The following is a 27858-nucleotide window of genomic DNA, read 5'->3' on the forward strand; positions in this document are numbered from 1 at the left end:
AATTACGAATGAATCAATCTACACGCGGTAAAAGATTATAAAGTATAGAAACACATCGTGTTACATAACTTATTTCTAAACAAATAGCGCGAACATCATTTTTGTGAATGATATAGGTGAACTTACGAGCTTCAAAACTTGTGCTGATATTTTCTAGATCATCAAAATGAACAAACTCGTAAAAGAGAGCCAAGAATTTCGTATGGGTAAACCAGTGATAGGAATGCACCTTAAAATCAAACAATGTACAATTATAAATTTCTACTATATTAAATCTTGTACGGAGGAATTAAATGTTACCTGGGATCTTAAATCTTACCTGGGATCAAGATAAAGAAATTTTCCATCTAAACTCTGTCTCGATGCAAATTCAACATCAATGTTCAACCAGTTGCTTACATCGCGATAGCAGTTAGTTTCAATAAGCTTCGCCAAGACAACAAAACATGCTTCGTTTATGGTTGAAAGACAGTTTTCCTCAACAAGTGGTTTTGTATCTGAATAGAACGATGAGTAGATGATAAAAATTTATACTGACGATAGTGTGTAAAAAACGACGAAGAAAGAATTATACACGACAGTTTCTTGGTCTTAGTACAAAGTTTGAGTTCAAGCATGTCATAGCTACATAAAAAATTTTAAAGATTTTTACATTTGAAACATCCTCTGTCAATACTATTCATGCAATTGAATAAAATTTCTGTATACATATAATTTTAAACGTTTTCATTTCATTTTTGTAGAATTATGATGATTAAAAGTCCGTTCTTGCTTTCTTTAAGCAGTCCTTTGATTATTTCATTGTTCAATGAATGTTTTCGTCATTACGTATTATCCATACATGAAAAAACTTTCATTTCTTTCATACCTTTGTCAAGCAGACGAAAATTACCACAGCAACGTAAAACTTCATAACAAGGTTTGCCGTGTACATTTGCTTTGAAGCGGATTTTAAATGACGACATCCCTGAATTTCTTGTCATACCTGAAAACATGACAACGAAACGGTCTCACGTTCATAGCTAAAACACAAACTGTCTTTCCAAATTATATCAGCATTTATGAAAAGAAAATTTAGCAAATTTAGATTGCTATGATTAATCTACAGTGTTGGTCGATGGGCAATGGTCTAAACTCAAAGACATGGGTTAATTGATGAATAGCAATGACTGATGATCAATAATATTAACTGATGATCAATAACATTGACTGATGATCAATAATATTAACTGATGATCAATAATATTAACTGATGATCAATAACATTGACTGATGATCAATAATATTAACTGATGTCTTGTTAACATTACAGAGATTTGTTTCCTTGATTGAGCGCTATTTTTTGAACTAACACAAAGTGATAAAAACATCTCCATGATATGTGATAACGTGACAAATGAAATCATGACGAATGATAACATGACAAGTGGAAACACCACAAATAGAAAAATGAAAAGGAAAATGTAAAAGTGGAAATTTACCTATTTTGTCTTGCGACACTTGATTCAACAAAACAAGTTTATCCTCAGGGTAAACGTAATCAAATATGTTCTTCTCAAAAAGATCATCCTAAAGATATATTAAAAAAAAAGGATGACTACAAAAGTCACTCATGAAACAGTCATGAAAACAAGCAAAACAAAGTATCTCCGACAAGAAAAGACCTGAATAAGGACAGTAGACAAGCTCCACGCGTTTCAATTTATAAATAATGAAATAAACTCGACGTTGATTACCTTGACGTAACCAAGCAAATCATAAATACTCTCAGAGATAAATTTAAAATGTCCAGACGAGGAGATAACAAAAAGAAATGAATTGTATCCCTAAAAAAGATCAAAATCTGCATGATAATGATGGTATTAAACCTAAAATACAACAACTCAACGACACAACAAAAAAATGCTGATTGATTTAAACCAGCAACTGTGTCCATGAGTAAGATGTCATTAAAGAACATAATGATAGTTTGAGAGATAAATAGGTATTGGCTAAGTAGCTACTTAGCAAAAAACATATTTTTAAATATTTTTTTCCCATCGTTATTTCATTTCATAATATTATCAGGATACCAATCGATAAAATAAATTTTATATTAAAATTGAAAGAAAACGAAAAGTGAATTTTAAGCATACCTCGAGCATTAACTGTCCAATTTCATTACTGTTAAGACAGGAGGTTGCGTCTTTTCGTGTGATAGCAACAGTTAAATCTAGGAACAAACACGTAAAGATGTCACTCAGGACATCGCATTGAAGTATGAATAGTAACTATACAGGATAAATACCATTATGAACTTTCATAAAATCCACGGTATTTTTCAATATGGTAGCTTTATCGAGTTTTTTCGATTGAGGAACACAGCCAGGAACTAAGTTGGCAAGTTCATTGATGAAAGCATTAACTTTATCACGACGATCTTTTTCACTTTTGTTTCGACTTTCTCTACCAGAACAAACCATGTTACATAGTCAATAGATAGGTAAGTTTTGTGTTTAATATACGCCTTGAAAAAAATGTAGATATATCGTTATAAAATAACTTGATAGAAAATACCTGTTTAAGTTAGATTTGCTTCCTCTTTCACATTTTTCTTGATCGTCGATTTTTCCCATTTCGACTTCGTCTATCTAGATCAGTTATGCAACAACAATTAAACTACTGACAGAGTCATTCGCTGTTTTTATAAAACAATGTCTAACGGTTTTGTTTACCGTGAAAATTTCAAAACTATTCAACGATAATGAACTTAATAAAAACTACAAAACAACAACAAAAAACATTTGATAAATTAATTTTGTGAATATGCCCAATTAGACAACAGGGGCCAGTTGCACAAAGCCTGGAGGATAGCGTTATCCAATGGATAGCAATATTTTTCAAGCTTTTATAAAACCTTTTAACAAGCAAGAAATATAAGATTCGAACTGAGCAATCACTGAAATAAAAAATTGTTTTAAACATTACGAAATTTCTTTGTCGTAAGAAAAATATAAACACCTTTTTTACAAGTTTGAAAATTTTCGCTATCCAAGCTTCGTGCAACTGGCCCCAGGTAATTAAATAAAATATTGAAATATTGTAAATTGATAAATTTTTCATTGAGTTAATAGTTTCACTTTAAAAATCAATATATTTTTATGTCAGGGGGGGGAGAAAAGTTTCTATTAAAGGAATAAAACACATTTGAAATTTTTTAGAATCATTACTTTTGCTACGGCACGCAAATCGTTTGTGTATGTACTCAAAAGCAATACGCAAAACGCTTATTCCGATCAATTTTTAATCTATCATTTAATCTCCAAATTAGCAGCATTTATTGCATCAGTATTTATATTACATAATGTCATTAAATACTGTTTATTCCCTTGACCACGTTTCTCAGACGATAGACAAAAAGGATTGTTCATGTATCTTTGGCTGCATTTTCACTGTAAACTCTGTTTCTTGTGATATGAAAAATCTTTTGCAGGTTCGCAAGTGTTCAAAATTGACAAAACACGAAAAATTAAAGGCCACGTCGTGTCTACATCTCATCCAAACCAAAAAGTATTACGAAAATAACTAGGATAATTGTGAATATGTTATTACAGAAAATTTTTGTCAGCCATAACATGCAATTAAACTGCTTAAAGTCAGAAAATAAAAGATGAAAAAATAACAAGAAAACTTTACTATTAATCAATATTCAACATTTTAAATTGAAAAAATGTGAACTAGTTTAGCCGCACTTTATGGATGAATGTGCTAAAAAATTTCTGCAAGCGCTCGTGTGTCATTTTCACGACATCTTTTACACCGTGCGCAAGGAAAAGAAAGGGGGAAGCATAAAAAACTTGCATTTTCCTATCTCCAACAAAATGGCAGAATGTGAAAATAAAACGACATATGATACGTGAAACGTGCTCGCGTTGCTTACAAAGCCATAATGATGACTAATATACAACACAGTAGCCGAAATTTTAAACAGCACAACTTTTATACCAACATTATTTTAGTGGTGCGATGATAAAGGGCAAGCACTTATTTTAATGATGTGTATTTACCAGTGTGAACCTTGCGGTGAAAAATAGTAAAACTTTGCGATCCCTTTAATTAAATGCGGAATTCAAGCACATTGCAGTTACAAAGTTTGCAAGAAAAATTCAATTGCTTTGAAAGCGTGTTTATGTATTAACATCAGAGATAGTACATTACAACGAGGACAAATGAAAAATCATGACATAATAAAGTATAAACAAATTCAAGCAAATGGATTATTGTTTTGACAATAACATTAAGAAACGTCATAATCTTCTCTAGTTCAAATTATACACAGGTGTTGCAATATATGTCATCATCAACACTTTTAAAGTAACAATATAAATATTTAGTAAACAGTTTTATCATGTGATATTGCAACATGCAACTTCATATGAATTCTATAAAAAAATCCTTCATTGTTTGATGATTTTCATCAAAGTACATAGCTTGCTACATATTTTGATCATAATATGTTGATGCAGAGAATCATATGTATTTATTCATTTCAATTTATTGTTTTTGCAGTGGATTAACAATGAAATCCTGGATTGCAGGACTGACTGAAAAAACAGTTAGCTTTTCCACTGGTAATCTATGCACCTGAATCATGAAATGATAACGATTGAAGTTGACATAAAAGGTTAAAGTACAATTGTAGTAACACACTAACATTAGATGTACATTGTGCTGGTATTTTTCTCATTGCCAGCCTGCTTATTTAGTCATGCTCTGCTAATTTTTCTGTGTTTACTCATTATGAGAACAATAGATTTCTAAAGAAATGAATAATAGAGTTTTGCTGTTTTAATCATTGCATCAAGCATTTAAGATGAACATTTATAAGCAATCATATTTTAATATTGTATTGTATAGCTAAATGCAAACAAATTAATTATTTATAGCATCAATATTCAAACTGTAAATAATTAATTCATCTATGCTGAAGATGATTTGATGCTTGTTTGTAACAGGTTTTCTTTAAAAAATATCTCAAATGCCAAAACACAATAATTTATACTCATTACAAACCAAGAAATTATCAAATGTGTATTATAAAGCTAAGATGAAAACAGCCACTTTCATGTAGCACTGGAATTGAAGTTTTAAGAAATACAATACATATTTCCATCCTAGTAAATAAAATACTTTATTTAAAAAACAAGAGTGACATGCAAAAAAGCAAATGGTATCTTTGTAATGCATTTAAGATGTTATAAAACATGATAAGTGAAGAAAACATATAAAATATTTTGTCTTCTTCACACACACAGTGAAGGTCAAAGGTGTTTTCAAACCCCCAGCCGAACCCCCCTGCCACCTAATTGTTTTTAAATGAAAACAGATGCTATTCAGTTTGAAAAAAATAATTAAAACTTTCATCATATTCTTGAGAAAATCTTTGGTTCCACTGAGGCACAGATTGAAAAATTGCTTATTATTTTTTAATCCATGAGGAAGGTAAGATGAATCAAATACGAGGCAAAAATTTTTAGATAAAAAAGCATTTTTGCTTTTTACCATCATATGCATTATTACAGAACTGTCTATGTAACAATCATTGCCTGCCTAGAAATCAAACAACTTTATAAAAAAACTAATTTAACAATGCACCATTACATCGTCAAAGATTCAACAAAAAAAATGAAAAATTGTACATTGTTATATAACATTTTTAGCAGTTTGAATCAAACTGAAAATGGTGTAACTACAGACATTTTTAAAAATAATGACAATTATTGTTAAACAATATGTCCTTCACCCCCAAAATACTTAAATATAGGTAACAAAAGGAACAAATAAATACAAATTTTTCTCCTTGACTGAAATGCATATTTTGTTGGTTAAATTATTCAATTTATAGTGCAGATAGGACTCTCTAGTATTGTAAGAAATTACTGTAAGAAATGCAAAAAAGTGAACAATGTACAGTACATGTCTTTTATGTACAATATGTGAAAAAAAGCAAGAAAAAAGATGAAAATATTGCCTATCTTTACAAAACTTTCAGCCACCAAGCACATATGGGTAACTTTGTTTATTCAAATCAATGCTAGCATAAAACCTACGATTCTGTTCATGAACTTAACCTGTTTACATTAATGGATAATGATTTATATTAATTTAGTAAGTGTAGTTAAGTCAGCTATTCATTTACTGCTAAGTGTATACATTTTAAAAAAAGCCAAGTATTCATTTGTAAAATGAAAATCATACATTTTTAACTTAAATGATACACTCCGGTTTTTACACAACAAGTGTAAACAGTTAACCAAGCTACCATTAATACTGTACATGCCAATGTAATACAACAAAATAAAATGAAGTATGATCAGTTGAATGATGGCTTAGTAAGTACATCAGTGTATTCTTGTGTGTATATACATACTCAGTATGTATATAAACACATAAAACCAACAGCTGTGTGCCCTTCTAGCAATAAACTTCATTTACTTCATGATGTTAACAACTTACAATTGAATTTATTTGATTTGAGAAAGCACATCACAACTAAAAGTAGTTTTGTATCGTTTGCAGCAGACCAGTCAATGCTCGATCATATTTACCCTGAGGCATCAACAATGTATATATTATAAAAAGCACATCAAATATTACATTGCCCTAGCACATAAACTTAAAAAAAATGTAAACAGCGCTACCTTGTCAATAAAGCGTAGAAGAGGTTAGTGATTTTCGTTTAACAATGTTCCCATTCGTGAAATCTCATTTGATACTTTAGAGGCAAGTTGAAATACCACAATCGATGTAAAATTTCAAAAATATGAAGATTGATTTGAATAAAAGCAGCTGAAATTGAGGATAAATAGTCGATCATGAGATTTTGCAAATATCGCTGAAATTTGTTATTTTTTACCTTTAAATGTGTTCCACAGTAAACATAATACGTCTTTCGACCGTGAAACATTTCATATAACCAAGAATCATGACACAAATTTATAGAAATGATAGAATAAACAAAATTCCATATTATTCTGCAGCCATTATTATCGGCACTTCGCCGTTCTTCGTTCTTGCTCATTAGAGGTCATATTCCTCATGACGTCATAACGAGAGATATTTGTCTCCAATCCCCGTCGTGGGCTATACTATCAGTGGGCTAAGCCATCGGTAGCGCTACAGCCACCTCCCAACAAAGAACTTGACAAATACTAATCAGCAAAAACTAGTTCGACAAATTGCCTTGAATTATTTTGATAAAGAAAGAACAAGCTAGTCCAAAAATATTGAAAGAGACAATCTTAATATCCTGCTAAGTGCAATGTTTAATTTAGGAGCACAAGCTCAATTTTTAATCGGTCGAATCATGAGAAGTGCTTGAGATATATAACACAACCTCTTAAAATAAACTCTTGATTTTGAACAGAGTTGGCTCCAGTTTTTAAAAAGTTCCACAAGTACATACATAATTCTTATAAAAAGTTGCGTTTTAACATGTTCACCAAAGTATGATGCCATCTCTAATAGTTATGTTGTCTGGTTTGATATTATGTGAGTAAATGTATATAGATCTACATAACTTGTGACATCTTAAATTGCCTGTTGTCTTGGCTTTGGAAAAAGTTGCACCATTTTCGAGATAAAAGTTAAAGTTTGTGAGGGCCGAGGGGGGCCAAATTTCCGAAGAGGCGGCAGTGGCCTGGGGGGGAGGGGTTGGGAGACAAATTTCCTGGAACACCGGTACTAATTCTATTTACTTTGTTAAAAATAAGGTGAAGAAGTAATAAGTACACATATTTTCTTGAAAAAATTCTTTTAACGAAACGTGAATGAAGAGAACTTTCAAATTTTAATGACGACTCAAAAGCATCATGGGGCTTTTCGTTGACAGGTACGCTGGTACTCGCATATTGCGCTCCATATTTTTTTAAGCATCTATAATGCATTGTATTTATGACGAGAGGACGTTAGGTTACGTTTTACAAAGCTGAAAATTTTGATTATCTTATGAAAAAAAATGGGAATTTGTGAAAAATATGTCGTGAAAGGGATGATTAAAGCTGGAGCTACAAGGCAGCAAGTTGTCAAATGTCGAAAATGTAAAGGTTCGTTTGCTAAACAAGATCTGTTCGTTTAGACTAAATAATATTAAAACACTTTCTAAATTCATCGAAATTCGCTCTCTAAAATAACAAACTTATAAAGATAAAGGATTAGGGTAAATAAATATCTGTAATCCAGGAAATCCTGTTTTGTCCAGCCTGTGATAACGAACTCTTCAGACCTTTAGGCAATTTTCCTCGCTGCTACTGGCACTTTTTATAATCATAAAACTACGTTACTACGATCTTCAAGAAGAAGATTTTTCAAAGCAAAAGTGAACAAATAAAAAAAACACTCGAAATAAAAAGTATAAAGATTGTATAGCCACCGTCGGCAGCAATTAAGAATAAAAAAATGAAAATAGTTTTTAAGTAATTAGAAAAATTGAACTTATTGAAACTTAAAGCACTTTTGCTTTGGCCAAAAATCATCATTAACTGGTTAACATCTGTAAAAACTGATTAAAACTTTTCTCGAGCGTATCAACAAAAAAAACTCGAGTGCAGCTTATAATTACAATTGACTAACTTCAGCTCTTCCATAAAATGACATAGAATCATTAATTCCATATTGCGCAGTTTACAAGAAACAAACCTGTAGCAATCATGATATAATGTTTATATAATGCAAGAGATTCATGTTGGTTGCAATGAAACACAAAACTGATATGATAATGTCGGCTGACAATAATTTTAAAAAATTACTAGGTTTTCTTGATTAAAAATGCTATTACATGCTTTGTGCCTTTGTAATAAGCGTTTTCAGAAAATAATAAGAATTTACCAGCGTCTTGCACATCATATTTGTTGCTTATGTAAAAAGGGTTTTTTTAATGTGTTTTATTAAAATAACTCCATTAGCGCATTCAAATGAAGCATAAGTTAGCTGGTTGTTTTTCAAAATATAAATGATTAATAAGAGTTGCATGGGCCTGTCGTAAAATGTACACATTTGTAGCAATTTATATTTCATCAACTCAGCGAGAATTCCCAGCATGCTTTGTTAACAAATTGTGTCACGACACGTGGTCACTGCTAGAGAGGAATTTTCAATCATCGCATGTCCTAGAATGTATTTTGAATATCCTATGTCATTAAAAAATCTAAATGCATGGTTTATTTTAACGGGCCACATGGCCTACTTTTACTCAAGACCTGTGACATGAGAAATGATAATTTTTTATGAAATCAGATTTTGATTTTCACTTCTTTCGTTATTTTCGCCACTGTCGATTTTGCTGCTAAAATGGAAAAATAATTTTTGCAAAAACCAAGATTGTTTTAAAACCACCATTTTTATAAAATCGTATAGTCACATTGATAAGTGTTTTTTGCTTTTAGCATGTTGCTCTTCCTGTTGGAAAATGTTCTGCATTTGTCTATCGCGAATACCATGTGCTTCGTTCATTGCCGCTGTTATTGTTGGCATTGGATTTTTCCTTTTCAGTTTTGGACTGGTCAAAGGTTTTAAACATCTCAACACTTGGTTGAAAATGGATGCCCTGTATGTACGAAAATCCAAATGATTTAACATATTACACATCAACATCCCAATGACTTATGACGTTTATGTCCAAAAACGGTTATTTTGAAGTCATTTATTTAGCTTTATTCACTACTGTAATTAGTAAAACGTCATTTTTTGAAGGTTTGCAGATGTACAAGAGATTTAACAATACTTGTATACCTTCTTACAGAGATATGGCGTCTAAATTTGCAATGTACTTTGGAATTGCCATGGGAGTCTTGTCCGGTTTTGGACTTCTTATTGGTTGCTTAGCAACAGGTCGTACAAGGTTCAATATCTGTGGGTCACGGAAAGCCCGTTTTACTGGACGATGCTGCACTATCTTGGTAAACATTCACTCAAATAAAAAATGAACTCTCGAAAGTTGAAACTTAGACGTTTGCAATCATATTTTCAAAATGTTTCACGTCTCAAAATAGCATCCACTGATTATTTTTAAACATCTTGTACTTATCTCGCAAATTGCAAATCAAGATAACTTATCCTTATCACACATCAAATAATTCGTTTAGGTTATCTGCTGGCATTACCTAATGTGGATAATATGGACCTTTCTCATCCCAGTCTTCATCATCCCAGTCGTTTTCATGTCCATATTCTTTGGTGTTTGCAAAGTTCAAATTACAGAAGAAGTGGGTAACACTTGTATAAACTTTACAGCTTATGGTACGTGATTTTTCTAAGAGATCTGATATTAAGACTAACCAAATAAAATTAAAGAAAGATATCTTTATTTTCTAGCTCTTGATGATGTCTTTGGAACGGAAGAAATTTGTGGAGAAGAGTTAAAAGCGTTTTGCATTGCAGTGCGTTTTAGAGCTATTTTTATAACAATCGAATTTAATGATTAAAAATGAATCATAAGAGTTAATCTCTATTTCAATGTTTATTGTCACTCAACCTGTTAGAATTATTACAACTAGAAATAAATGTTGTTTAAAATTCTTAAAAAAGAATTATTTATAGTTAATTCAAAGAAATATAATCGTAATATGTGCTTGCTCTTTTAGATAAGCAATGCTACCCCTTATTTCTTGTTCTGTTTCGTTGGAACATTATTTGTTGTCTTTGGCGTTGTAAGTTGAACAATATTACAATATTATCAGACTTAGGTGTAAGATCTCAGTTACATCTAGCTGCACTTGATTGCAAAATTATTGCCATGTTGCAATCTTTTAAAGATGAAATCTGAAATTGAACAATTTATTTTTAACAGGATTTCATCATCTTTTTTTCAGGTAAACATGTTGTTGACGCTAACAGCAAATTACGCTCACATCAAAGACCATCGCACACGACCCAAACAATCCGAATTATCTGTGGCAAGAAAATGTTGCCTTGTTGAAGATCCCGAGCAATATTTCACCACGAGCGATGAAGAAGTAACGGAAGAGCTTCTTACTTTGGATTCTAAACTTAAAAACCACAACGAAGGCTTTCAAGTTAACAGACGAAGCCATGTGGACAATAGTTGGAATTACATGAGTTACAGTGGTTCAAGCGATGAAAAACTCTTGATGGGAAAGAAATACTAAAACAACTGTGATGTCATCAAAAAGCCACGCATTGCATTCGTTAATTTACTTTGTTTATTATAGATGAGCGGATTGAATTATTCAATTCCGATAAGATTTGTGTTGAATACATGCACACAGACTTACATGGAATGAACGTGTCATAGTTAAAAAGGTGATCAATACATGAAAGTTGACTCGTTAAATTTAATCCAAAATAAATTTGAGAGGGAATCAACGATGGTAGCATATCACACATGAAATTATTGACGAATCCTACAAGACACTTTAATATTCAATATTTACGTCACTATAACATCATTTACGTCATACTTTTATTATCACACCACATGTCTGTGTCAATTATAGATTATCTTCACAAAGCAGACGATTGTCCATTAGTGATTGCTTGTTTTCTGTTTAAGTGCCATTAGCAGTTTCAAAAATCTTTGAATACTTTTGTATAACTTTACGAAATGGACTTCTTGCGTGGCGAGTAATTGATTGTCTCGGTGCCTCTCATATGACACAAATTGAACTTTTGATTTATTGCTGTTGAATAGGAGTCAAGGTAACTCATGCCAACAGTTTTTGAATGAGAATACACCATAGCAGAAGTTAATAAAAAAGGACTTATTTTGGAGAGCGCCCTAAACAGGGCCCAAAAAAATAAGACTAAAAAACGATGCAGAATGGTTGAGCAGCTATTGGTTATTACTTCAAACAAGATATATAAACTTTTTATCTTCAGCAACCTCCTTTATATACAACCATCAACTGCAACCTCACTGTCAACTACCCACCATCATCTACAGTCAACTACAGTCTTCTACCATCATCTATTGTCATCTTTTTACCTTCATCCACTTTCATTTCCTGACATCTACCATCATCTATTGTCATCTACTATCATGACTATGTAATCTACCGTCATCTATCTATCGTCATCTGCTCATCTACTGTCATCATCTACCGTCATCATCTACTGTCATCTATCTCATTGTCATCTACTATCATCTACTGTCATCTATATACTGTCATCTATATCTACTGTCATCTATCGTCATCTGTCATCTAGTCTTACTGTCATCTATCGTCATCTGTCATCATCTTGTCATCTATAGTCTTCTACTGTCATCTATAGTCTACTGTCATCTATAGTCTTCTACTGTCATCTATAGTCTTCTACTGTCATCTATAGTCTTCTACTGTCATCTATAGTCTTCTACTGTCATCTATCGTCATTGAATGTCATCTATAGTCTTCTACCATCATCTACAGTCATCTATTGTCATCTTTTGTCATCTATAATCATCTTTAATCATATATACTGTCATCTACCGTCATCTAAAGCAACGCCTGGTTTAGTGCCCTTGAATTCTAAGGGTATCGGGAGGCATGAACCGATAACAGGATTTTTAGTTACTTTTTTAGTCAACTTTCATGTATGATGAGCAAAGCATCCGTGGGCTTCATGACAAATTATCTGCTTTCATTGTCTTACTATAAGTCGGTATAGACCGTGGAAGTTTTAATCATCGACGTTCATAGACCAACTGGAATGGGTTGGACAAAAATTGCACAAATGGCGGGGGGGCATCCGCCTTTTAATGTCAACTCTCTGCAGAATGCTACTTCCAGCGCTTTAGTAAAATATTTTTCGTAATATTACAAAATATCCAACATTTTACAATAAATAATAAGAGGTGTATATTCTGGCGTCATCATCATAGCGAACCTACCTATACTATTTACATCATACCTTTGAAAACAAGAGGGAAGAAGATTCCCTCGCTGGAAAAAAGGTTTTAAATAAGAAAGGTCTTCAGGATATTTGATGTGCATTTAGAATTACTAATTTTTGCAAGAAGTCAAAAAACAGCATTGTCTTCGTAAACATCCTCTGACGTCAAGGTGTTTATTCGTGTAGATAAGTAACTATTAAAAAATATAAAAATATTTCACTTCATATAAAGAACAATGTTAAAAAATACTCCAGTCAAAGCAAGAACTATACTTGCGATATATATATTTATAATTTAGTCATCATCAGTGACCAAACACTGTGGCTAAAGTCGTTGCAACAAATAAAATAAAAAACATACTAAATTATTGCGTGCAAATGGCTCGATGCTTCATAATTTACATTAACCCTTAAATTGCTGGTTGAATAGAGTGCAAAGCAACTGGAAACGAGTTTATGTAACTGTGACGGAAGAAGCAACACTCCCACAACAATCATAGTAGCTAAAGAACAGACCTTAAAAAATCTTTCAAATGATGCATTAACAAAGTTAACTTCTTTTCTTCGATGGTTGTTCTTGTAAGTAAGCTGGGAAGTTTTACTACAAATGAGAAGTAATTCTGAATTATTTAGTTGTTTCTATTGCTTTGAGTCTCAACAAAATTAATGCATTTCCATGCAGAGATTTACAAGGCATAACAAGTACCTTGGCAGAGTCCGTTTGTACAAATAAAATCACAAAAAACAAACGAAATATTTCTCTAAAATACATTGGTTTCAAAACCCAGGAAGCTTGCCAACCTTAAACAAATCGTTACTACTATAATTAAACAATGCAGTCCTACCGAATAATCTGATAAGATGTTCAACACCATAAACTTGAGATGGACTAATTGGCGATGGCGTCTCGTCACTTTCCATGACATTGTTGACATCATTCTTCATAGGTAAACATTGAGAAGATCGTTTCTAAACATCATATTTAACAAAAAGGCAATCTTTTATCCAATAATCATTTTATTAAAGTGCTCCTATGCAGGATAGGTATGTCTTCTCTTAGCTTTTGGTAAAGGGAATGCAGGAGGGGAGTGTCTCCTCTTAGCCTTTGGTAGAGAAGGTGCAGGAAAGGTACATACAAAATACCAAAATACTGAACAATTAAGCAAAAGTAAGTGTGTGATTAGTGTTAAATGGAGCACAAAAATTTCTTGTGTTTAAGTGTATTGAATAACCCAATATAAATAAATAGTTCTGTATTTTATCTTAACTGAAGAATGTATAGCTCCTGAATCAAACAGAATCTTTGATCATAACATTATCTGGTATATAACTAAACAAAATAAGCTGACTCACTCTTTTAGTTCCTTTCTTTGTTTTACATTTTCCCTCATTCCCATGTACTGTGTCCTGTATCATGTTACTATTAACATTTTTTGAAATGTCTAAGGAGACTGATGATGTCGTTGATGCATTGACACTTTGGCGCTTTGATCGTCGTCTTAATATTCGATTATTTGATTCATCATCTATGGTTAGAAATATTAAATATTTTATTGATATAGGCAAATGTTTCATTTGACAATAAATCTGTTTGTTTTTTGATGGCAATGATGCTTCTTCTTTCAAATTTAAAAGCAAGAAAAACTCCAAATAAAATTTTGCAAAAATCAACATTTCACTTTATGGTTACTTTGTCTACGGTATTTTTCTTCATGATGTTTTGCTTTTATTTCTGTTTTGACACCTTTTAGTTCTTTGCTTTCATGTTTCTTAACATTTTCAAAATGAGGCTTTTTCTTTATGTTATTTTCCTGTCTTGCTTGAGGTCCACTCATGATTTTTTCATGTTGGTCTCTCTCAATATTGTATAAAAGAAGCGAAGAAAGTGTGAAATCAAAGTAAACACGAACACCATCCATCACTTCCTTTACAATCTTTATGCTAAATAAGAAATAGCATACGATCATGCAGTTCTAGAACCAAACAATGACATCAGTTAACAAGAGTGGTCATTAGATGTCTTACAATCAAAAATCCCAAAATCAAAGATTCTACAATCAAAGGTCCAACAATTAAAGGTCTTACAACTACAATCAAAACTTCAACAATTAAAGGTCTTACAACTACAATCAAAACTTCAACAATTAAAGGTCTTACAACTACAATCAAAAGTACAACAATTAAAGTCTTACAACTACAATCAAAAGTCCAACAATTAAAGGTCTTACAACTAAAATCAAAAGTACAACAATTAAAGTCTTACAACTACAATCAAAAGTACAACAATTAAAGGTCTTACAACTACAATCAAAAGTCCAACAATTAAAGGTCTTACAACTACAATCAAAAGTACAACAATTAAAGGTCTTACAACTACAATCAAAGGTCCAACAATTAAAGGTCTTACAACTACAATCAAAAGTCCAACAATTAAAGGTCTTACAACTACAATCAAAAGTCCAACAATTAAAGGTCTTACAACTAAAATCAAAAGTCCAACAATTAAAGGTCTTACAACTACAATCAAAGGTGTGAAAGGACCCATAATTGACACTAAGTTCCCAAAACCAAAAGGTCCCAAAATTTCAAAAAACATCTCATAATTAATGGTATCTTTAAAAGTCTTAAGTACCTAGTTATGTGTAATAATGGGCAAAGCTCATCAACAATAGAATGTAAAGAAAATAGAAATGAAATATTTATTAAAGCACCTTGAAAGGGCATCAGTTGTTTGTTGTTGACTTTCTCGCAAAGTCACATGATTTATATAATCCTTAAGAATGTCAAGAACATTAGGACTGCGTGGTAGACCAACAAGCTGAAAATGTATAAAACTTTTTATAATTTCATCATGATACTGAGGGGTGAGACCAACAAGCTGAAAATGTATAAAACTTTTTATAATTTCATCATGATTCTGAGTGGTGAGACCAACAAGCTGAAAATGTATAAAACTTTTTATAATTTCATCATGATTCTGAGGGGTGAGACCAACAAGCTGAATATGCATAAAACTTTTTATAATTTCATCATGATTCTGAGGGGTGAGACCAACAAGCTGAAAATGTATAAAACTTTTTATAATTTCATCATGATTCTGAGGGTGAGACCAACAAGCTGAAAATGTATAAAACTTTTATAATTTCATCATGATTCTGAGGGTGAGACCAACAAGCTGCATAAAACGTTTTATAATTTCATCATGATTCTGAGGGGTGAGACCAACAAGCTGAAAATGTATAAAACTTTTTATAATTTCATCATGATTCTGAGGGGGGAGACCAACAAGCTGAAAATGTATAAAACTTTTTATAATTTCATCATGATGCTGAGGGGTGAGACCAACAAGCTGAAAATGTATAAAACTTTTTATAATTTCATCATGATACTGAGGGGTGAGAATTTTCTTAAACTGAGACACATTCTCACTTTTCTATTGACAAAACGCTTGAGAATTTTTTGCCAATTTTAAAAACTGAAAGAGCAAAAATTTAAGGCAAACTTATAACTGAGCACTATTAAACATCTGCTTAGAAAATGGTTTGGTACATACTGTAGCTTGGTTTTTCTTTACAAAATACCTTTTTCTTCCGTCGTATTAAATAGCAATTATCTTCTAGTTTTAGTTTGATAGCAGATGGGATTTCAATTTCAATGCTTGCTGTAGACAAACTGTTCAAAGGAGATGGTGTACTTGTAGACTATAAGAAAGATTCACGAAACAAATGAGATTGACAATTCATTTGAAGTAGTTTATTTGACAATAAATTTTCTCTGACCTGCGAGAATGATGAAGATTCATTGAAATTATTTGATTGCAAACTATGTTTCAATACAGCTCCTAGCATTTTACGTTTTCGTTTGCTTTTTAAACTATAAAAATAATTTTCATGATTAAATTGGTGATCACTAAGTAAAAATTAAAAGTTTATTCAAACATACATATGAATATTTTCACATCAATGAAACTAGAAAAGTTGAGACTATTAATTACCGACTGATAGCTTCCTCATGCAGCCTTTTCATTTTTTGACGATTGAAATCTGTACTAGGAAGGATTTGGTCTTCCATAACCCAACGATCCCAACTGTAAAATCAACCAATTTCACTCAATTAGGAAATAGTGATTTGGATAAAAAATTGTGAACTTTCCTTCTTAACAACTGAAATTTGAAACTTTGACAGAAAAATACTTTAGGAATCCCTACCTTTTGTTCCATCCACTGAAATGAACAAAATACTCTGGAACCCTCTTCCCTTTATCATCTTTAGTAAAATCCACTTCTAAAATCTTGTTGATATAAATGATAGTCATTTGTATGCTTTCTTCCATTGAATAACTTAAACTTGGCTCACGGTATAAACTTCTTCATAAATACTTGATTAAAAATTCATCTTGAAAAAATGTGGGTAGCCAAGTCCATGCAATTTTTTCTACTACTAGATTTGCTCACACACAAGTGGCATTGTCGTTATCGTGAAAAGAAAATATCTAGTGCGTATAAGGCATACTTTCCCAAGAAGGACTAGCCGACATTACCCCCGAAAATAATTTACAAACTATATATAAAGTACTCAATAGTTGATACTATACATTAAACAATGTTTACAAATCTTATTCTTCCTTTACGACAACACAAAAACAGAAAATATGTGATGAAAGCAAAATATACCTTTGATTCATAGAGAACTTTAGCTTTGCTCTCGTCTGGTTCATAACACAAAACCGTTTCACCTGTAGAATATTTTGCCGAATGGTCTTGACGAGTGGAAACCATTTTGAAATTTACGATACTTTATGTTGTACAAATATAAATATACAAACGCCAACATTTAATCTCTTCATCCGAGCAGACCAAAGTCAAATAATTTCTTCCAAAAATTATTGTTTACCAAGACTGTACTACGGTATTAATATGTTTAAAAAGTAGGTTCTCATTGTATTTACTTCTTGAGAAAAAATTTAGGGATTCCTAAAAGTTTTACATGTGTAAAAGGCCCTCCACGCCTCCACTCTGCTATGACAAAGCCTTTATGTGGCTTTTTGTCTATTTAGATTTCAGGCAAATGAAAGTATTTCTGGAGTAACACAACTGAAATCGTCCGTGCAGCGTGGTATTCGAGCTAAATTAATTCAGCAATATCCATGTATTAAAGATTATATTGATGAAATTTGTCCAAAAAAAGAGTCCATGGTATTGATCAAGTGGTACTAAAAATTGTTGCATTTTTAATCATTGAAAAGAACCCTTGACATTATATTCGAATAACTTTTCTTTTTTACAATTTTAGCCATGATCACATAGAAATAATATCCCTCAATTCTGAATTGTTGTTTTTTAAACAAAGAGACAGTCCATATTACCCAACTTTACGACTTTTACATCAGTGTGAGTGAGAACACAATCATTTGTTTTGACAATGTACAAAATTTATTGAATACACATGTTGATTTGTTATTGCTGTTTGCAAATATTTTATCTCTTAGATCCATTTCTGCTCCCTCATCAACAGGTTGACAAAGGTGCTATAAAGTTTATTCTTAGTGGAGCAAATGTGATGTGTCCTGGTTTGACATCACCTGGAGCTGAATTAATTGAAGCAGAGAAAAACTCCATAATTGTATGTTTAATGTCAAATTGTTCACCAATGATTAATTACGACTTGTTCACATTCAATGTATATCCAATGGCATAACTAGCCTGCAAGTATTGGTTCTGCTATGTTTCACATCACTATCATTCATTTCTTTAGAAATATATTATTTTCACAGTGAGTGAACTAAGAAAATTAACATAACAGGACTAAATAAGCAATGTTGGTTATGTTAGTAAATATGTCTACTTCATAAAACAAATTTTAGTTAAGGATTTTACATGAAAATGCTGATGGTACACAGGCACATACATGGAATTCATATTGCTTGTTTTAATGGCATGGAAGGTCAAATTTGTTATTGATCGTAAATATTTTCATCATAATATTAGGCTATTCATGCTGAAGGGAAAATTCATGCTATCGCTATTGGGAAAATGACATTATCCTCTGAAGAAATGTAAGCACGTCACTTCAAAGATGAATTAATGTTGATTTTAACTTCACCTCACAAATGATTGCATCTATAAATGTGTATTTTTCACTTCAGCTAAGAGAACATTTCATTTTTAGCTTATCTGTCAATAAAGGCATTGGAGTAGAAAATATTCATTATTTAAATGATGGACTTTGGCAAATGAAAAAGCTTGACAGATGATGAAATTAAAACAGGAATGTCGCGTGATACAAAATTACGTGGAACTCCAAAGAATCAAGAAAGCAATGTCTTAAGTTGTACAATTAATACTAATATGATGCAGCAATTGTAAGCCTTTAACAAAGGAAACAAATTTTACTATATTTTTCAATTTATTATATGATAATTTAATGTTTATCCAACATGCAAAATTATTACATGGAAAATTTGTCCATATTAAATTTGCTTTACACCATGGTAAAAAAAATTGTTATGTCATAGTTTTACAATTGTTTGCTTCCACTACAAGATTTCATCCCACAATGACATTAGTTGGTCAACTTTATGTCTTGGTGTTGTAAGTTTTAAATGTAATAAAACTTTAGTGGTCAATAAGTTTCAACAACTTGTTCATTGTTTACATTTCTAGAAAATAAACCTGTTACCGGAAACTGTAAAATCTGTGCCATTTGAACCGCAGCTCCCCGGGGGTGGAGGAGGAGAATCATTATCTTTATTATTACCACTTTTGATTGATATCTGATCAAATGATTGATGAGAAATTTCCTAAAACAAAACAATTACATTTTTAGGTAAATTTCATGTATAATTTCAAGGATTCCATTAAATGACACAAAAAATTGCATTAAAATAACCCTACTGTCTTTAAGTTGGCACAATCTTCAAGGAGCATTTTGACAGTGTGCAACCAACAATAATTTCATTATGTTTTAAAGGTATTTGGCTAAAGGTACAGTGTAAATATATGTGAAAATCACCAAGTAACACTACCTTGAAAAATTTTTGATTATCTTGTTCAACTTTTTGAACAATATCTGATGGCGGGTCGCTTGCATTGGAAGATTGACCTTTGCCATACTTCATGTAAATGAGAATGTAAGTTGTATCTGTCAAACTACTTTTTTCCTTTTCCATGAAATGTTCATAAGACGATTTGTTTGTAGACTCATCATTAAAACTATACCACTGTTTGTTCATTTTGTCCAAAGCATAACTGTAATAATGACCTGCTTCACAAGTATGACCTGAATGAAAAACTACAGAGCACAGTTTATATTGTTGTGCTATATCATCCTTTTCATCATTTATCATGCTCACATCTTCAGTTATGCTTGTATCCATCTCTGACAACAAGTCCATGCCATAATCAGAACTATGGAAATAAAGCTCTTCAGGATAGTTTACAACGTGTAAAAGTTTTGGTTTGGTTTGACTTACAACATCAAAGCTGAAGCGCTTTAAAGAAAACATGAGGAAACAGGGCAACTTGTTGATAGACACATGACGTTCTCCATTCACATTAGCGTTACAAAGATCACAATAATATTGATTATTTCCTATCAATTTCTCTGGTTTCGTAAAATAATCCAACATTTCCTGAATGGTGAATACCGATCGCTTTTCGATAACATATCTTCCAGTCTTTAACTCGTTCATTGTTGTTGTCTTTGTTGATGTTTGAATACCAGAGGTTGGATAGGATGTCTGTTTTATATCAGTATTACACAGACTTTCTTCATGAAAGCTTGGAGTCTTATCACCACCCTTCAAACTATTTTCATCATCAGTAGATATGTCTCCAGAATTAAGGTCTTGTACTTCAGGAAACGCCAGTAAAATATCAGTAAAATCTTCCTTATGTATCGATTCATTTCCACAATTCAAACATTTATATGTAACAGAAAGAACGCCTTTGAAATATTCTTCCACAATGTTTGTACTTGGTTGACTCGCTTCGCTATCATCTTGAAACAAACATCGGTCTTCTTCCTCCAGTTTATCCATTAAATAATGAACAAATTCACAACAGTCTTGTTGTGTTCTCAATGGAAACCATGGTGGACGCGAATGCCGTAAGAAATTTTCTGGAGCAATGGCGTTACGCTGTATCAAAATTTAAAAACACAAAGAAATATGTTTTCTTAACATGATTCATTCTACGTAAAAAAATCCAAAATAATATAGGATTCCGTAAACCAAAAGGTCCAAAACCCATGCTATATGGTGGTAGAGACTTCTATATTTTAACCCAGTTTTTTTTTAATTACCATAGAATTATGAATCATATTATTGAATCTTATTTTATACAACACAATTTTACATGGAGGCTCGTTTTCATTCATACGCAATAGAACCAAAATATTACACTTCTAATTGTCTTTTTTTGATAACTTGAATCTAAGTTTACAAGACGTCCTTTTTCGGATTGCGCTTTATTTTATATGTAGTTATAGTAGATATGACAAAATCAATGTAAATTAATTATGAAAGGGTAAAAAAAGACAACCAATCTTAAAGTTTGGGATACCACAGTTATACCTAATGTTTAACACAATGATTTCAACTTCAATAAAAATGTAAACAATTTCTCTGATCAAAGATCTAAGTTAGTACGCCCCCATTGACGTTGTGATCTAAACCCAAGTACAGAAACTCTTCACTAACGACCTTTATAGACATGGCTTAACTAGTGACTATTCCTGAATGACAATCAAGTTGGTCGTATTTGCAGACATTAAGTTGAAAAAATTAATTTAAAATTACCTTTGACAAAAGCAGAAAAGTGAAAACATCTTGTAAACTGTACATTACAGGATGTCTTAAGATGGACACTGATTTTGAGAAGACAGCATTTCGAAATCTAAAATAACGAGTTCAGAAAAAATGCTGATGATAATGAAAATAATAATCATGATAATAATAGAAATGATAAAAAAATAAAAATACTAACAATAATAATGAAAATAAAGTTTAATAGCAACTATAGCGCATTCATCACATAATACTGCAGGATTCTTTAACATTTCAGATACATTAATTGTAAATACAGAATAAAAAATTCTTAAATTACATCTCAGCTAACATAAAGAAACATTGTAAAATACTGTTAACTTACATCTCTAACATAAAGAAACATTGTAAAATACTGTTAACTTACATCTCTGACATAAAGAAACATTGTAAAATACTGTTAACTTACATCTCTGACATAAAGAAACATTGTAAAATACTGTTAACTTACATCTCTATAAAGAAACATTGTAAAATACTGTTAACTTACATCTCTGACATAAAGAAACATTGTAAAATACTGTTAACTTACATCTCTAACATAAAGAAACATTGTAAAATACTGTTAACTTACATCTCTAACATAAAGAAACATTGTAAAATACTGTTAACTTACATCTCTAACATAAAAAACATTGTAAAATACTGTTAACTTACATCTCTGACATAAAGAAACATTGTAAAATACTGTTAACTTACATCTCTAACATAAAAAACATTGTAAAATACTGTTAACTTACATCTCTAACATAAAGAAACATTGTAAAATACTGTTAACTTACATCTCTAACATAAAGAAACATTGTAAAATACTGTTAACTTACATCTCTAACATAAAGAAACATTGTAAAATACTGTTAACTTACATCTCTAACATAAAGAAACATTGTAAAATACTGTTAACTTACATCTCTAACATAAAAAACATTGTAAAATACTGTTAACTTACATCTCTGACATAAAGAAACATTGTAAAATACTGTTAACTTACATCTCTAACATAAAGAAACATTGTAAAATACTGTTAACTTACATCTCTAACATAAAGAAACATTGTAAAATACTGTTAACTTACATCTCTAACATAAAGAAACATTGTAAAATACTGTTAACTTACATCTCTGACATAAAGAAACATTGTAAAATACTGTTAACTTACATCTCTAACATAAAGAAACATTGTAAAATACTGTTAACTTACATCTCTAACATAAAGAAACATTGTAAAATACTGTTAACTTACATCTCTGACATAAAGAAACATTGTAAAATACTGTTAACTTACATCTCTGACATAAAGAAACATTGTAAAATACAGTTAACTTACATCTCAACATAAAGAAACATTGTAAAATACTGTTAACTTACATCTCTGACATAAAGAAACATTGTAAAATACTGTTAACTTACATCTCTAACAAACATTGTAAAATACTGTTAACTTACATCTCTGACATAAAGAAACATTGTAAAATACTGTTAACTTACATCTCTAACATAAAGAAACATTGTAAAATACTGTTAACTTACATCTCTGACAAAGAAACATTGTAAAATACTGTTAACTTACATCTCTGACATAAAGAAACATTGTAAAATACTGTTAACTTACATCTCTAACATAAAGAAACATTGTAAAATACTGTTAACTTACATCTCTAACATAAAGAAACATTGTAAAATACTGTTAACTTACATCTCTAACATAAAGAAACATTGTAAAATACTGTTAACTTACATCTCTGACATAAAGAAACATTGTAAAATACTGTTAACTTACATCTCTGACATAAAGAAACATTGTAAAATACTGTTAACTTACATCTCTGACATAAAGAAACATTGTAAAATACTGTTAACTTACATCTCTGACATAAAGAAACATTGTAAAATACAGTTAACTTACATCTCAACATAAAGAAACATTGTAAAATACTGTTAACTTACATCTCTAACATAAAGAAACATTGTAAAATACTGTTAACTTACATCTCTAACATAAAGAAACATTGTAAAATACTGTTAACTTACATCTCTGACATAAAGAAACATTGTAAAATACTGTTAACTTACATCTCTAACATAAAGAAACATTGTAAAATACTGTTAACTTACATCTCTAACATAAAGAAACATTGTAAAATACTGTTAACTTACATCTCTAACATAAAGAAACATTGTAAAATACTGTTAACTTACATCTCTAACATAAAGAAACATTGTAAAATACTGTTAACTTACATCTCTGACATAAAGAAACATTGTAAAATACTGTTAACTTACATCTCAACATAAAGAAACATTGTAAAATACTGTTAACTTACATCTCTAACATAAAGAAACATTGTAAAATACTGTTAACTTACATCTCTAACATAAAGAAACATTGTAAAATACTGTTAACTTACATCTCTGACATAAAGAAACATTGTAAAATACTGTTAACTTACATCTCTAACATAAAGAAACATTGTAAAATACTGTTAACTTACATCTCTGACATAAAGAAACATTGTAAAATACTGTTAACTTACATCTCTGACATAAAGAAACATTGTAAAATACTGTTAACTTACATCTCTGACATAAAGAAACATTGTAAAATACTGTTAACTTACATCTCTGACATAAAGAAACATTGTAAAATACTGTTAACTTACATCTCTGACATAAAGAAACATTGTAAAATACTGTTAACTTACATCTCTGACATAAAGAAACATTGTAAAATACTGTTAACTTACATCTCTGACATAAAGAAACATTGTAAAATACTGTTAACTTACATCTCTGACATAAAGAAACATTGTAAAATACTGTTAACTTACATCTCTGACATAAAGAAACATTGTAAAATACTGTTAACTTACATCTCTGACATAAAGAAACATTGTAAAATACTGTTAACTTACATCTCTAACATAAAGAAACATTGTAAAATACTGTTAACTTACATCTCTGACATAAAGAAACATTGTAAAATACTGTTAACTTACATCTCTGACATAAAGAAACATTGTAAAATACTGTTAACTTACATCTCTAACATAAAGAAACATTGTAAAATACTGTTAACTTACATCTCTAACATAAAGAAACATTGTAAAATACTGTTAACTTACATCTCTGACATAAAGAAACATTGTAAAATACTGTTAACTTACATCTCTAACATAAAGAAACATTGTAAAATACTGTTAACTTACATCTCTAACATAAAGAAACATTGTAAAATACTGTTAACTTACATCTCTGACATAAAGAAACATTGTAAAATACTGTTAACTTACATCTCTAACATAAAGAAACATTGTAAAATACTGTTAACTTACATCTCTGACATAAAGAAACATTGTAAAATACTGTTAACTTACATCTCTGACAAAGAAACATTGTAAAATACTGTTAACTTACATCTCTGACAAGAAACATTGTAAAATACTGTTAACTTACATCTCTAACATAAAGAAACATTGTAAAATACTGTTAACTTACATCTCTAACATAAAGAAACATTGTAAAATACTGTTAACTTACATCTCTAACATAAAGAAACATTGTAAAATACTGTTAACTTACATCTCTGACATAAAGAAACATTGTAAAATACTGTTAACTTACATCTCTAACATAAGAAACATTGTAAAATACTGTTAACTTACATCTCAACATAAAGAAACATTGTAAAATACGGTTAACTTACATCTCTAACATAAAGAAACATTGTAAAATACTGTTAACTTACATCTCTAACATAAAGAAACATTGTAAAATACAGTTAACTTACATCTCTAACATAAAGAAACATTGTAAAATACTGTTAACTTACATCTCTAACATAAAGAAACATTGTAAAATACTGTTAACTTACATCTCCAACATAAAGAAACATTGTAAAATACTGTTAACTTACATCTCTAACATAAAGAAACATTGTAAAATACTGTTAACTTACATCTCCAACATAAAGAAACATTGTAAAATACTGTTCACATAACAGGTGTTCCCCAAGTTCAGCAAACCAGTTTTCTGTTTGATTAAGGCACGCAACATTTCCTTTGTGAAAACAAAAGGTTTTACAGGTTGTGTACTTGTACAACCACCATCAACTGAATTAATCCATTTTTTCATCATTTGTACAGTTGGCTTTGGAATATCCTATAAACATGTACATGCAAAAGTTCAGTAACATAAAAAAACAATTTTTTTATTTTTGAAAGTTTTAGAATGCCAAACTCTTGAATTGCAAATGACATTTATTAAATAACACAATTGATTCACATACTTAAAGAAGACCTTGGCAATATCAATGCATATTTTTCTAAGCAACAAATGCTCATGTTTATGTTCTTTGAAACAAACAAAAAAAATTATTATTTATTAACCGTGATGACTGTTCCCAATTGAAATCTTACTAAACACTTCCAAACAAAATTAAAATTTCCAATTTAAGTCTGTACTAATTGACCAATATATCTGAAATACCTGCAAAAATTTCAGCAAAAATAAACTATATCTTTTGATGTGAAAATCACACCAACAAATGAATGTATAAAGGAAAACAGTTTTCTACCGTTCAATATCACAGATCAAAAATGCACCAATCAGGTAAAAAACAGCCTTAACGATTAATACATTGATAAGTTAACCAACTATAGCAACTGTAATGTCAAAGTTTAGTTTCCTACTGCTGAAAATTTTGTTGCAGTACATCTTACTCCTAGCTTTTACACGTGTCCTACATCTAGCCAATTTCTCTTTAAATGTAAAAGTACATTCTCTATCAGAATTTGCTACATGTTGTAAGTCTTAAATGATAAAATTTTATTCATTTCACCTCAAAAGCTGCCAAAAGTGGCTTGTATGTGATACCCAATTCATCTGGAAATCTGTACATCAGAGTGTACACCAATTCACCCAAAGCCTTTATATAATATTGAGAGTTATCATTGTTTTCCTTTCTAAGCGATCAACAAGATTAGGTATGTGTGGAACAATCTATAGAATCCAAAAATTAATAAATCATAACTTCTTTGCATAGGGATGGCAAATCTTTTAGTTGGGGGGCAGTTGACACCTTCAGTTGGGTTCAAGTAGGGGATTTGGAGGCAAAATGGAGACAACACTATTGGGGTGGGCTACATCCCCTCCATCCCCTTCTCCATGATCCCTGTTGAATCAATCATAGAAAACAAGAACTGCTTTACAAATCTCACCAAGTGAAATACGTCAGAAGAATCCAAGCAATTAATAAGCATGTTTCCAAGCACAATGAAATTGTTCTCACGAATAACAGGCAAGTAAACACGACAAAAAACCTAGCACAGAAGATTAGAAAAACAATAATTACTTAAACAAATTAAAAAACAAATTCAATAACAGTAAAAAACTGATCAGAACTTTTTATTAAATTCACTTAACCTTCAAAATTTGGGCACGAATAAGACGACATAACAGCTCCTTTTTGCCAGCCATTCGTAAACATTTAAAGAAGGTCAAAATCCATGACGAAACTTGAGTTTTTCTTGGCCACACCAACCATTGCATGATTTTGATAGGCCAGAAAATAGAGTGTCATTTGCAATATTTGTTGAAATGATGGCATTTATCATAGAATTAATGACATCATCTGGGACATAATTTGTCAAGTTTGACAGAGCAACACCATTTTTATAACTTGGATTTGATAATATTTCAAACACCTCTCTCAAAGAGATTTCAATAAAATTTTGAGATGCGCCCTTTTGCCATATTAAATTTAACAATTCACAAACATTTTGCACCATGCCAAAAAACTTAATCTGCTCATCTTTAGTTGTGTTGGGAATTTGTGTTTTACCCAAACATTGAATCAAAAAAACATTTAGTCTTGATAATTCACTATTTTCACAAGGTAGGCATTCCGAATATTGTGCTAAAAACAATGACCAACTGCCACAAAAGATGATATCATCCTGAGCGATTAAAGTTGTGACTTCCCGTGAAACAATTTCGCACAACTTACAGTATATTTCTGAATGCTCTTTCAAACAAGGTAACACGCATTTCAAAACATCAATAATACGATTATGACGACTTTCGAGTAATTTAAGAAGAACAGATTCACGAAAATACGTTACCAATGCTTTGCTTTTGTTTTCACACCAAATTTTCAACAAAGTCCGACC

The 27858-nt window shown here is 30.9% G+C and overlaps 5 protein-coding genes across 6 annotated transcripts; 2 read left to right on the forward strand and 3 right to left on the reverse strand.

Moving 5' to 3' along the window:
* Positions 1 to 617: 617 nt before the first annotated feature.
* On the reverse strand, positions 618 to 7045 carry LOC124447573 (aryl hydrocarbon receptor nuclear translocator-like protein 1). Its single transcript, XM_046998546.1, has 8 exons — positions 6896 to 7045; positions 6681 to 6828; positions 2557 to 2630; positions 2288 to 2445; positions 2136 to 2212; positions 1737 to 1826; positions 1482 to 1569; positions 618 to 985 (listed from the first exon to the last, which is right to left on the reverse strand). The coding sequence occupies exons 3-8, from the start codon at positions 2613 to 2615 to the stop codon at positions 825 to 827; spliced, it is 633 nt and encodes a 210-aa protein (XP_046854502.1). The 5' UTR covers positions 2616 to 2630; positions 6681 to 6828; positions 6896 to 7045; the 3' UTR covers positions 618 to 824.
* Positions 7046 to 7899: 854 nt separating this feature from the next.
* Positions 7900 to 11509, forward strand: LOC124446950 (proteolipid protein DM beta-like). The gene is made up of 7 exons (XM_046997839.1): positions 7900 to 8084; positions 9423 to 9585; positions 9779 to 9935; positions 10122 to 10275; positions 10351 to 10415; positions 10620 to 10685; positions 10848 to 11509. The coding sequence occupies exons 1-7, from the start codon at positions 7997 to 7999 to the stop codon at positions 11142 to 11144; spliced, it is 990 nt and encodes a 329-aa protein (XP_046853795.1). The 5' UTR covers positions 7900 to 7996; the 3' UTR covers positions 11145 to 11509.
* A 1191-nt stretch (positions 11510 to 12700) lies between these two features.
* Positions 12701 to 17647, reverse strand: LOC124446989 (chromatin modification-related protein EAF3-like). Of its 2 annotated transcripts, none has more exons than XM_046997888.1 (11): positions 17541 to 17647; positions 17076 to 17158; positions 16862 to 16954; positions 16647 to 16740; positions 16449 to 16568; positions 15579 to 15685; positions 14612 to 14808; positions 14221 to 14393; positions 13713 to 13836; positions 13384 to 13468; positions 12701 to 13061 (listed from the first exon to the last, which is right to left on the reverse strand). In XM_046997888.1, the coding sequence occupies exons 1-11, from the start codon at positions 17643 to 17645 to the stop codon at positions 12995 to 12997; spliced, it is 1248 nt and encodes a 415-aa protein (XP_046853844.1). In that variant the 5' UTR covers positions 17646 to 17647; the 3' UTR covers positions 12701 to 12994. The 2 variants fall into 2 exon arrangements, with proteins under 2 accessions (XP_046853844.1, XP_046853843.1); XM_046997887.1 differs by having other exon boundaries at positions 14558 to 14808.
* A 41-nt stretch (positions 17648 to 17688) lies between these two features.
* On the forward strand, positions 17689 to 19367 carry LOC124446552 (malignant T-cell-amplified sequence 1-like). The gene is made up of 6 exons (XM_046997392.1): positions 17689 to 17794; positions 17924 to 18076; positions 18160 to 18257; positions 18356 to 18489; positions 18855 to 18922; positions 19036 to 19367. The coding sequence occupies exons 1-6, from the start codon at positions 17784 to 17786 to the stop codon at positions 19118 to 19120; spliced, it is 549 nt and encodes a 182-aa protein (XP_046853348.1). The 5' UTR covers positions 17689 to 17783; the 3' UTR covers positions 19121 to 19367.
* On the reverse strand, positions 19236 to 26999 carry LOC124446551 (ubiquitin carboxyl-terminal hydrolase 35-like). Its single transcript, XM_046997391.1, has 6 exons — positions 26908 to 26999; positions 26529 to 26689; positions 25647 to 25849; positions 21665 to 21761; positions 19892 to 21004; positions 19236 to 19666 (listed from the first exon to the last, which is right to left on the reverse strand). Exons 2-6 carry the CDS (start codon positions 26586 to 26588, stop codon positions 19526 to 19528), a joined length of 1614 nt encoding a protein of 537 aa, XP_046853347.1. The 5' UTR covers positions 26589 to 26689; positions 26908 to 26999; the 3' UTR covers positions 19236 to 19525.
* Positions 27000 to 27858: the final 859 nt, after the last annotated feature.

This window comes from Xenia sp. Carnegie-2017, unplaced genomic scaffold (genome assembly GCF_021976095.1).
Source record: "Xenia sp. Carnegie-2017 unplaced genomic scaffold, XeniaSp_v1 HiC_scaffold_22, whole genome shotgun sequence".
In the NCBI taxonomy this organism is placed as follows: Eukaryota; Metazoa; Cnidaria; class Anthozoa; order Malacalcyonacea; family Xeniidae; genus Xenia; species Xenia sp. Carnegie-2017.

Bases quoted from the DNA above. Each gene is read 5' to 3' on its own strand.
- LOC124447573 (XM_046998546.1), bottom strand. From the start codon at position 2,615: ATGGGAAAAATCGACGATCAAGAAAAATGTGAAAGAGGAAGCAAATCT. The intron at 2,446-2,556 runs GTATTTTCTATC...TTGTTCTGGTAG, and splicing joins AGCAAATCTAACTTAAACAG to AGAAAGTCGAAACAAAAGTG. The intron at 1,570-1,736 runs GTAATCAACGTC...ATATATCTTTAG, and splicing joins ATTTGCTTGGTTACGTCAAG to GATGATCTTTTTGAGAAGAA.
- LOC124446950 (XM_046997839.1), top strand. From the start codon at position 7,997: ATGGGAATTTGTGAAAAATATGTCGTGAAAGGGATGATTAAAGCTGGA. The intron at 9,586-9,778 runs GTATGTACGAAA...ACCTTCTTACAG, and splicing joins TGGTTGAAAATGGATGCCCT to AGATATGGCGTCTAAATTTG. The intron at 10,686-10,847 runs GTAAGTTGAACA...TCTTTTTTTCAG, and splicing joins TATTTGTTGTCTTTGGCGTT to GTAAACATGTTGTTGACGCT.
- LOC124446989 (XM_046997887.1), bottom strand. From the start codon at position 17,645: ATGGTTTCCACTCGTCAAGACCATTCGGCAAAATATTCTACAGGTGAA. The intron at 15,686-16,448 runs GTATTTTGTAAA...ATACATTTTCAG, and splicing joins TAATACGACGGAAGAAAAAG to CTTGTTGGTCTACCACGCAG. The intron at 14,394-14,557 runs GTAACCATAAAG...TTCTAACCATAG, and splicing joins AGAAAAATACCGTAGACAAA to ATGATGAATCAAATAATCGA.
- LOC124446552 (XM_046997392.1), top strand. The intron at 18,077-18,159 runs GTACTAAAAATT...TTACAATTTTAG, and splicing joins TCCATGGTATTGATCAAGTG to CCATGATCACATAGAAATAA. The intron at 18,490-18,854 runs GTATGTTTAATG...TCATAATATTAG, and splicing joins CAGAGAAAAACTCCATAATT to GCTATTCATGCTGAAGGGAA.
- LOC124446551 (XM_046997391.1), bottom strand. From the start codon at position 26,588: ATGTACAGATTTCCAGATGAATTGGGTATCACATACAAGCCACTTTTG. The intron at 25,850-26,528 runs GTGAAATGAATA...ACATGTTTATAG, and splicing joins CACTTTTGGCAGCTTTTGAG to GATATTCCAAAGCCAACTGT. The intron at 19,667-19,891 runs GTAGTGTTACTT...GTTTTGTTTTAG, and splicing joins ATAATCAAAAATTTTTCAAG to GAAATTTCTCATCAATCATT.